The sequence below is a fragment of the Pseudomyrmex gracilis genome, unplaced genomic scaffold, assembly GCF_002006095.1.
Source record: "Pseudomyrmex gracilis isolate BER0280 unplaced genomic scaffold, ASM200609v1 scaffold_60, whole genome shotgun sequence".
Classification (NCBI taxonomy): Eukaryota; Metazoa; Arthropoda; class Insecta; order Hymenoptera; family Formicidae; genus Pseudomyrmex; species Pseudomyrmex gracilis.
In genome coordinates, this window is record NW_018020644.1 from 36,062 (window position 1) to 47,428 (window position 11,367).

General features: G+C 30.3%; 2 protein-coding genes across 6 annotated transcripts; both read left to right on the forward strand.

Moving 5' to 3' along the window:
- The first annotated feature begins 1,131 nt into the window (after positions 1-1,131).
- LOC109854141 (nurim homolog) lies at positions 1,132-2,240 on the forward strand. Its single transcript, XM_020426965.1, has 3 exons — positions 1,132-1,323; positions 1,487-1,967; positions 2,090-2,240. The coding sequence occupies exons 1-3, from the start codon at positions 1,194-1,196 to the stop codon at positions 2,211-2,213; spliced, it is 735 nt and encodes a 244-aa protein (XP_020282554.1). The 5' UTR covers positions 1,132-1,193; the 3' UTR covers positions 2,214-2,240.
- A 1,654-nt stretch (positions 2,241-3,894) lies between these two features.
- LOC109854180 (general transcription factor 3C polypeptide 2-like) lies at positions 3,895-10,904 on the forward strand. Of its 5 annotated transcripts, XM_020427029.1 has the most exons (21): positions 3,895-4,064; positions 4,177-4,345; positions 4,403-4,670; positions 5,382-5,495; positions 5,584-5,760; positions 5,997-6,172; positions 6,333-6,417; positions 6,522-6,689; positions 6,777-6,993; positions 7,104-7,203; positions 7,329-7,540; positions 7,680-7,878; positions 8,523-8,768; positions 8,871-8,990; positions 9,078-9,220; positions 9,299-9,485; positions 9,601-9,688; positions 9,766-9,885; positions 9,995-10,159; positions 10,361-10,450; positions 10,659-10,904. In XM_020427029.1, exons 1-21 carry the CDS (start codon positions 3,980-3,982, stop codon positions 10,827-10,829), a joined length of 3,300 nt encoding a protein of 1,099 aa, XP_020282618.1. In that variant the 5' UTR covers positions 3,895-3,979; the 3' UTR covers positions 10,830-10,904. The 5 variants fall into 5 exon arrangements, 4 of the variants coding, with proteins under 4 accessions (XP_020282618.1, XP_020282616.1, XP_020282617.1 ...); XM_020427027.1 differs by having other exon boundaries at positions 4,177-4,670; XM_020427028.1 differs by having other exon boundaries at positions 4,177-4,670; positions 7,722-7,878.
- Positions 10,905-11,367: the final 463 nt, after the last annotated feature.

Here is an 11,367-nt window from a genome sequence, read left to right on the forward strand (position 1 = left end):
AAGCAGTTAAGATAAAATTTCACAAAAATGTAATGTACAATCTCTGAAATACACATATTTATAAACAAAAAATACTGATTTTTTCTTGTTGTAGAACGTATTAATTAGCATTCTATATATATTTATATGTGGAAATAATAAAACGGTTTCCGAGCAAATACTTGATGCGGCCCCTCGGGGCCCTTGGCCACATCGAAGTCTGCACGTTTCTTCGAGAGAGGAAGAGCTATAAAAAGATGTAAGTCTTCATGCGAGTAGTCCAATCTAAAAATAGGAGAAACGATCCACGAAAGTTTCTCAGCGAGAGCGAATTGAAATTCATATCTACATTGGGTGTTCTAACAAAATTTTTCACAAAACAATCGTACAAAATGTAGACCTTTATTCTCAGGAAATTATTTGGAGCATTTAAAGGCAAAAGTTCTGTATACGAAATTGACGATTATTATTTATTTGCCGATTATCGGGATTAAGTACGGCAAAGCAACGAGTATAATATATAATACACATTATATAAATATGTGTGTTAAGAAACAGAGAAAGTGTGCGTTGAAAGAAGACAACAGCGTTTACCATAGACAAAGAGATTGAATTAACTAAAAACAAGAATAAGAAAATGTTATTTTAAAATATAGCATTAAACGTATACAAAGTATTTAAATCTATACATCCGAAGTGTAAAAAAATAACTACTGATATTAACTATTTCAATATATACATATATGTACACATTTTTTGTGCGCATCCTTATACAATCCAATCATTGTGTATATATTGAGGTAGAATATATGTGTGATCGTATGTAGAACATTAAATTATACGCATGCGCGGTTCTTATTCTGCGCGTGCGTCTTAAGTTCTGGTAGTAGTTGAAGAATCTGTTAGTAGTCTAGTAGTGTATAAGATAGAAGTCTGTGTTTATCCTCTCCCTACTATCTACTGAACCATTATAACATAAGTTATCAAATATATAATTTTTAATTCAAATATTCGTGTATACATAATTTATATAGACTCGACATAATTTGTAAACTGTGCAATTTTTTGTGATAGAAAGTTATAATCAAATATTAAATGTGCGCACACATACACGTGTGCGAAACATACATCTTTTATAATATACACAATATATGTATACGCAAGACAACATAAATTTTTTTATATTTTATGTTTAATTTACACATCTATCAAAAATGTTTTCAAATGTATTGAGTGTAATTACATGCATCTCTAGTTTTGTGTATACATGCTACATTTTATGCAATTTGATCTACTTCTTGTCATATCATGGTGATACAGATAAAGATATCAACATAATATCAGGTTTAATAGAATATTTATGTTTGTAAGATTAATATATATATATATATTAGTTATATTAGTATAGAGAAATTACATTTTTTTTACTATTGTGTATATGAGTGACTTATTTTATTTTTAATATTTTTTTTCAAAATTAACTTATATTAAAATTGTTCCTTTTTAGATGACAAAACAGTTGAATCTGCACTATGGTCAGTTTTATGCAATATGTTGCTTCTCACAATCTTCATCTTTCAACATTCCATCATGGCCAGTGAATTTGTCCAACAAACTTTCTTCAGATTACACATTGAATATCTTCGCAGGAGTATTTACAATGCTTGTAGTGCAGCAAGCTTTCATTTCCTCATCAGTAAATGGCAACAAACTCCAGCTGTGACACTTTGGAAAATTGAAACTTCCAATGATATAACCTGGATGTTATTCTTTGGCCTCCATATGTTTGCTTGGAGTATTATATACAGTGGGTGTATCATGATGGATATTGCAGAGCTGTGTGGACTTAAACAAGTATGGTATAAGATATGCAATAGAAACAATCCATTGGACACAAAATCCAAGGAGTTGTGTAGATACATAAGACATATGAGACATCCTAGTTTAATTGGATTTCTCATTATTTTATGGATTTATCCCTCTATGAGGTAAGATTCAGCAGCGCTTACATTTGTTATTGATTTCTTTTATTTTTCTTTTTGTTTTGTTATCAAGACAATACTAAGCATTAAACAACATCAATTTAAGGAATTGTATCTTTTCTTTATAGCATGGACCGATTATTATTGTCTACTATATTAACGATATATATGATATTGATGTGGACTATAGATTTTGAAGATTACAATTATCATATCAGATATTTTAAAAGAAAACAAATTGAATTGTCCTAAGTATCTAACTAAATGTTTATTTTCGTAACTCAGTTTTTATTTTTGTTTTATATTTATTTTCTTTAATATTTATTTTTTATGTTATATTTATTGTACACTTTATTATTCATTAATCTTTCAACAATTTATTCTAAAGTTCTCAAAATTTCTTTTTTTCTTCATTTTCTCTACAATAATATAATTGAAAGATATTAATTTTTTGTGAATAATTTCTATTTGACATAAATTGTATCAAGATAACATTGTAATAATTTTTTATTTGTAATAATAGAATGTGTTTTTGAATAAAGTATATTAACAGGTTATATTTTAGTGTTGTTTTTAAATAACTTATTTTCTTTATAACAAATTAATTTTATCATGTTTGGTACATAATTTTTTGGATATAAAAAAAGCCCAACAATTCATATTCTAGACTTTAGAAATTATGAGTCACTAGTGATAGTATATAATATTCGATTAACAGCAGTATCAATAATTTTATGGAATGTTTCAATCATTTATTTTTTTGATAATCATCAATCAATCTGTACAATTAAAACCATTTTTAGCTCTTTTCCACATGACATTCTAGCAATTTAGTATAAAGTCAAACAAAAACTATATGCTGTCAACAAATATATAAATATTTCACATCATGATCCCTATAAATTTGTTTATACGATAATTTATGTACAAAAGTAACGTACAATTTCACGCTAAAATTAACTTTTAAAGAGTCGTCTACAATGGAAGTAGGCAGTATAGAGTTCCGCAAACTCCGTTCTGTAAAGAGCCGTCTATAATGGAGAGTTGTAGGCCGTAATAGTAAGAAATTGACAAATCACAGGCAAAGTACAGAAGAATAATCGATTGTGATTTGTCAGTTTCTTACTGTTACAGTCTAAAACTCTCCATTGTAGACGACCCTTAAAACTGTGTTTCCTTAAGAGCCGTCTACAATGAAGAGTTGTAGGCCGTAACAGTAAGAAATTGACAAATCACAATCGATTATTCTTCTGTACTTTGTTTGTGATTGGTCAATTTCTTACTGTTACGGCCTACAACTCTCCATTGTAGACGGCTCTTTAAGTATTAGTTTGTGCGTTGAATGAAGTTAAAGTTTACGTAAGAATTTAAGTTCAGGGCGATGTCCCATTGAGCGGAAATCTATAGCGGAACGGAATGTGCGGAACCAGCTCGACCAATCGTAACCATAGAAAAAGCGAAGGAAAGAAAACGGAATGGCTATGATTGGTCGAGCTGGTTCCGCACATTCCGTTCCGCTATATATTTCCGCTCAATGGGACATCGCCCTCACGGCTAACTTAAGGGTCGTCTACAATGGAGAGTTGTAGGCCGTAACAGTAAGAAAGTGACAAATCACAATCGATTATTCTTTTGTACTTTGTCTGTGATTGGTCAATTTCTTACTATTACGGCCTACAACTCTCCATTGTAGACGGCTCTTTAACGTAACGTAAAGGGTCGTCTACAATGGAGAGTTGTAGGCCGTAACAGTAAGAAATTGACAAATCACAGACAAAATACAAAAGAATAATCGATTGTGATTTGTCACTTTCTTACTGTTACGGCCTACAACTTTTAGGATTGATTTTCTTTCTTCTGATTGGTCAAATTTCAATCCAATCTCAATTCCAATCCGTAGTGTGACATAGGCTTAAAGGACGTAGAATGGCGTATGGACTAACGTAACAGGTCCACTGAGCCATAAGAGCATCAAACCAGAACCAGATCTCAGTCTTCTCTCCTCTCTATATTCAATTATGGATGGAATAAGTAGTGAGATACCTGATTGTATTAAAAAAGTATGTACTGTTAGTCCTAATGTACAAAATATTTCTGATAAAGGTAAGAAAGAGCACATATTTTGTGTAGTTCATAAACTTTTTTTTACGAGAAATAAATTTTCTGTTGTCTATATTTGAACTTGTTCATCTAATAAAAACAATTAATATTGCAGAAGTACAATGTATAGAACAAATACAATTATCTTCACCAAAAAAAAGAAGAGGTAGACCTAGAAAAACTGCAGATAATTCTACAAATAGAAATATAGCACATAATATAACAATTAATAATAGTATCTTGGAAAACACTGTTAATACCGAATACATGACACGCAGAAAAAGGTATACTAGAAAAATCACAATTGCTACTAGTGAACTAGATGATGTAAATGATGACAGTAATGTTGAAGATGAATTTGGTATCAAGAAGCGTGGTCGACCAGTTGGTAGTAGAGGTCGGAGACGAGGTGGAAGTCGAGGTCGTGGTAGAGGAGTATTACAAAGGTCGTTAGATAAGGAATATGTTCCTTCTTTCAAACAAAAAAATAGTTTTACATTAAGAGAAACAGAAGATAAAAAATTAGATCTGGAAGATACAAAACCCAATCTTGAAATAAGTATTGAAAATGATAAGACGAGTTTAAATGCTTCAAATATTGAAAAGAATGTAAGTAGCAATAGGAAATGTGATAATTATTCAGTTTGATATGTACAGCGGGAATTTTGAAATTGCTTGTTTAACACATTTTTGTATGAAAGTATCTGAAAGAAAAAATGCCAAATGAGCTCGTGAAGTTATTAAGCATTAAAGTTATTTGCTTTAAAGGATGAGAAATGTTATTTTTTCAGAATATAGCGATATAGAAACGTGTTATGATTACATGAGCATATCAAAGAGTGAGTGAATACAGGAGAGGGGTCAGGAGAAAGAATTTATAGGCGGTATTTATAGTTTAGATTATCTTAAGCTGATGAGAGATCGTATAAACTGTCTCATTGGCTATAAATCTATCTGAAAATGAACTTAAAACGATCTTAGCTAAGATTTGAACATAAATACCGATCTATACTGTTTTGACGTTTGTGAAAATATAGAAATTGCGCTGTAATTTGCTTCGCAAAGAGTCCGTCTTTTATCTCAGATTCTTACGTTTTTTTGTGCAAAAACATTAAACAATTTTATCAAGATTGTACTGTGAAAATTAAACAGAATAATTATTCTCTTTTCGTCTTTCGTTTTATGGTAAAACGCGTTGAACATGCACAATTTTTTTTTCAAAATCCGCATTGAGGATACTAAATTAAAAATATATAATTATTGAAAATATTTTTACATCTTTAATTACAATTTGATTTCATTTCACACTTTGATTTACAGATAGAATTAGTAACTTGTGCGAAATGCCAAGAACAAATACAGAAAAGACAGTGGTCTACACATAATTTATATCGCCATAATAATATGGCTTGGCGTGAAAATGAAGAACCATTGGTAAGTAAATATTCTTTAAAGATATAACATACATAACTTTATGAAACGTAGCTATATATATCTATATATGGTAAACTTGTTTACACAGAACTTCGAAAATAACGACAAAATGTTGAAAAAAGTGTTAGCTTCTGCTCTTAAAACAAAAAAGAAAAGGACATCCCAACGTACCTATTCATATCTAACATGTGAAAAGTGTGGAATTGCAAAACGAAGTGTTGTTGGCTTTATATCACATATGCAATTTTGTGGAAAGTCAGAAGCGGTAAGTATAAGCAAAATGCAAATTTTCTACTTACATGCGTACATTCTTTTTTCCTCTCTGTGCGCTCTCTCTCTCTTTCTTTATCTCTATCTCTATCTCTTTCTTTCTTTTTTTGTCTTTATGTGTTTATGTATGTTTAAGACATTATACTAAGATTTGTTTCAACATATATATATATATATATATATATTTTATTAATTTATTAAATGTAGTCTTGTGTGTTGTTTTTATTATAGGAAAAGCAAGCATTAATGATGACATGTTCTACTTGTCAAGCCGTTATGATGCCTTCTTCCATGGAAATACATGAACGTAGTCATAAGCATTTAGAAAAGAACAAAGATAAAGAAACTATACATACAGAGATGCCAATTATACAAACAGAAAGAGTTAAACGGAAAGCTGCAGAAAGGTAAAGCAAATATTTTTAACAAATATTATATATATATATATATATATAAATTACTTTAATATTATTATTTTCTTAAATTAATTATTGTTCCGCTTTATATAAAACTCAGAAAAATAAAAGTTTCAATCTTCCTGTCTACTATGTAGTGCTTTAATTACAGAGCAGTACCGAAGATAATGGAGCTTAACAAATATGCAAATGAAGAACTTTCACTCAAGAAAATAAGACGCGATTCTTTTATAGCGGTATGTGGTAAAGTTTAAAAATATTAGTCTTATTTTAGTTTATATATACAGTTACACACACACGCACACACACACACACACATATATATATATTCTGTGTACAGAAGCAGCAAACTGAAAGAAGAATACCAAGCATTTGGAAAGCTATTTGGAAGAGAGATTTGGCTTCAAACGGTATTGCATGTTGTAGACAACCAAGTTGTACTTATAAGTGTTCTTCATATGAAAGTATCTTGGAACATTTTTTTAAATGTAATTTTATTCCGCATGAGGTAAAGTATATAAATGTGACTTTTTTATATATATAAATAGCTAACCACATACACACATGTAAAGAAAACTCTTTTTTTTTTTTTCAGAGTTTTCTGTGTAAACTTTGCACATTTACTGCAAATTCTAAAAACAAACTCAAAGATCATTTAAAAAAAGTTCATGCAAGTGAAGACTTCGAAAAAGATCCTGATTTTGATGAAAACGATGAAGAAAGTGAGGAAGATGAAGAAGACGAGGAGAATTCATCGGATGAAAACATAAATGAATTTAGTATTAAAAAAAAATATTGTTTTGACAGATCAAGTAAGTCGAGTAAATAGATCACATTAGACATAAGAAATAACGAATTTCTTTTCACGTTATAATGTTAGACAAAGATAATTAATAATATTAACCATATCCTGAAATTTTAGAAACAAAATACAAGAAAATAGCTATTTTGGATAAAGACTTAACACAAAACCCACAGTCGACTGAACTTTTTAAGCCAACTTTATATTGGACTTTTGAATTGTAAGTTCTCTAATTAATAGTTCTCTTTAGATAGATTGATTGTGCGCGCGCGTAATGTGTGTTTGTGTGCGTATATATGTATCTCTCGCTCTCTATAAAAATTTAAGTTTTTTTATTTGCAACAGCCAGCTAAATAATTACGAGCTTACGTTATTCAATTGTCTCATGCCAAACAATTTTACATTATTGTCAAATAATGATGTCGCAAAATATCTCCCCGAAATGGAAATTTCAATGGCTATAAAACAAGTGAATGATAATTCATCAAAAAATACAAGATATTTTGATAATGATAAGTGGAACCGTCTTCATAGATTCGAGAGCGATATTTATGACGGTACGTTGTACCTTTTGTTACCTAGATTGCAAAACTAACAACAGTTTGAACAAAATATAATCAAGTGCTACTAAAATTTTTAATTATTTATATTTTTCCTTAAAATGCGCCTAAATCATCAAATTATACATTGCATCAGATGTACCAACATTTTTTGTTGGTGGTCCTGTATGGGCTTTAGCATGGTTACCTATTCCATCGCCAATGTACATTAAAAATCCAACACAATATGTTGCAATCAGCACACACCCAACTATGCAAAGCGAATATGCCGTAGGAAAAAGTTATTCCCAACCAAATGTTATTCAAATATGGAATGTTGGAAATTTAAATCACGAGTAAGTAAAACACATGCAATTTTAACTAACATCTTAATATAGCAAAATTCTTATATTTTTCGACAATAGAACTTAAAAATTTTTTTTATTCTCACATTTCCCATGTATTCCTTCAATTTTTGACAAGAATCTTGCGCATGTAAAGTGCCTGTAACAGTCGGTAGTGGGATAACAGCATGATAGAAACAAGTGAAATAAAAGAATCACCGCTCATGAGAATATAGAGCGGGAAATATGCTGTATGTATTTTAGTTCTCCTTAGAAAGAAAACAAGGTTACAATTTCTTATACTATTACGTTTGTCAAGTCTTACTTTTTTTCGAGGATCTACATTTTTTGATAAAGCGTAAGTTCTACTTGCTGTTCGCGACGTTCGTCAACGTTACCTATCTTTGTTTAACATTCGATGAAAAACAAACATAAAATGATTCTATGAGCGTTGCGAATGGCAAGTGGGAACTTACCCAAAGTAGATTCTGAACCATCGAGAAGTGAAGCGGCGAGATTTGAATCCATTATCTCGGCCGAGTTAACGATACTACATCAAAATCAATCCACTAAGCTATCTCTCTCCTTGATTTGTGCAATAGTATATTGAAAGTGTGCGTGTAAAATATATAAATATATATTTCTCTCTATTTCAGAATTAATAATATAAATAGACCACCTGTTTTATCCTACGCCATCGCGCATAATAGCGGTACAGTTTGGTGCTTAGAATGGTGTCCTTCCGGATGCTATCAGGATGTGGAACTGGATAATTACAAAGCGGAAGAAAATACACTTAGGCGAATGGGATTACTCGCGGCCGCATGCTCAAATGGATGTGTAAATATTTTCTCCTTACCATTTGAAGACGGACTTAAATTTGAAAAAACAGAATATACTTCGTGAGTCTTACTTTAACGATTTTGTTCATCATATGTACTTGTTCTATTTTTTATTTTTTATTCTATTCGTATTATTAATAATATTTTAATGCGACTTATAAGGTGGCCAATTTACAAAAGCGACCCAGTAATGACACTTGTTGTAAATCATGTTATGTACGAGAAAAAAGAACAAAACTGGCAGTGCACTAAGCTGTCGTGGACAAAGGAACATGGACACAAGTGAGAGTCGCATCAAAACAATTAATTTGTTTTTAAATATTCAATTGCACTCTATGTAAAAATAACATGAAAACAAATATTGTTTAGCATCATCGCAGCAGGCTTTTCAAACGGTTACATTGCATTATGGAATCTTAGAGCTACCTCTTTTTTGGCACTTCAAATGCGGAATAATACAAGAATTCTAAGTGCATTCAAACATTTTTTTGCTCATCATAATGCAGTTAGTAGTGAGTATTGCAAATTCATATACATATAATAAGTAAAGAAATTAAAAATGTAAACTATTATTTCATCTTTTTGTGTAGTGATAGCATTAATTCCGTATGGCGGAAGTCGATATTTAGCCTCTGGCAGCTTAGATAGAACATATAAATTTTGGGACTTAGAAAATACAAACGTACCGCAAAATTGTGTAAAAAAGGGTATAATAGTAGACGGTAAGTGGATGACAAACTGGCCGTGTGCAGTTCTTAGTTTTGACGATGCACTAGGGTAAGTTTTTCACATTATCATATATATTAAAAAATATAAAAAATTAGTGATATTAAAGAAGAAATAATAAAATATCTAAGAAAATCATATTTTTAACACAAAGATTTTATTCTAGATACAAATGTACACTTTCTCAAGTTTTACCATTGAGGGAATACAGATATAAATGCTGTCCAATTTTGACAGCCAATGGACCAACTTATGTGAGAACATATGTTATTTTCTTATATAAATAATAAAAGTAAATTTGTTTAAACCTTAATGACAGTTAAATTTTTAGAGTATCACAGTTAACGATTATGCTAATAGCATTGCACATGGTACATTAGCTGGAGAAATCCAAAGTATCTTTCCTCATCATTTATTACACACAGACAAATTGCTTCCTACGAAAAGACAAGTAAAAAATGTTCTTTCTTATATTGTTTTATATTTAAGTCTTTTAACATTTTTTGAAACTTAATTTGTTTTTATATTATCTTTATGTAATACAATAATCCTGTTTTTAGTCAATCTCTTTTATCAAAATAATAGATTTCTCAGAACAATATCAAGAAAAAGGAGATAAAGAAAATAAAGGTGATAAAAAGAATTTAAGAGATTATCGTTACATGCCAGAAACTTATAACGAGTGCAAAAATCGATTTGGCATAGTTTTTTACAATGATTTTGTGGTAAGTTTTGGTACTTTTTTTAAATTATAAATAGACGTAACTTGAAATTAAATGATGAATAATTTACATAATATTATATTTTTATATTTTTTTCATTATATTTTTATATTTTACATTCAAACTTCACTATATATAAAAATATAATAATAATATTAATAAAATATAATATTAATATTACATAATCATACTTTTATAATCCAGGATGAGAAAAAAGAAAATAAAAATAAGCGGAATGAGAATGAGAATTTGATAATCAATATTGAACAATATTCGTTCACTTCTGCAAACAAAGTGAGTCAACAATCTTTTTTCTATTTTCTTTATTCACACAATAGTACAAATTATTTGTCACAGAATATTATATATATATATATATATATACATGTTTCATTTTTCTGTTCTATATATAGAGCTATTTTTCTATTTTTTTCTCTATATGTAGAGATAATTAAAAATAAAACATAAAGTACAATAAATTAAATAAAATATTAATTTTTAGGTAGCTTGGAATCCAAATGCATGGAGTTACTTGTGGCTTATAGTCGGTTATCAAAGTGGATTAGTGAGATTATTGAATTTAAAATTTATGTCTAATCTTCATGATCTTGACTGTATGTTGCCATCGCATGTGAAAGATCTACTTGCTAAAAAAGGCAACTTGTCTCAGTGATTGTAAACTTAGTTCCATCGTGAACATATTGTTGTGAATATTGTATACGATATATAAAATGTAATTTTTCATTTACTCTAATTATATATCTTTTTTTTTTTTTGCTTTCAACTTATTAACTGCAGGGGAATCGTAGGTGAATAAAGGTACAAGTGCTCGCTTATGTGGCTTAAGGTTAGAATACAGTACATAAAAGCTGTTCCAGAATTGCTGCGAGCACGCTGCCAGTGTTAAAATTGTATAATATATGTGACGTAAACTATAGATCTTTAGCGCTGGCAGTGAATTTTGGAACACAGTCCATAATAAGTCCTCGCTTGAGTGCGTGCCACTTCCTCGATGTTCTCGGTGCTGGCCGGTCAGTTTGCAACTCTGCTAAGAAACCGTAACTGAACCAAACCAAACCTTAGGCGAATATGTAAAATATCGTGGATGTACACAACGCGTCACTGAATCGCGGAATAGGCGCGGGGATCGGGGGGCAAGCGGGGCGGTTGCTCGTAGCGCCAACGAGCGCCGTGCGAACTAACTAGTAGCA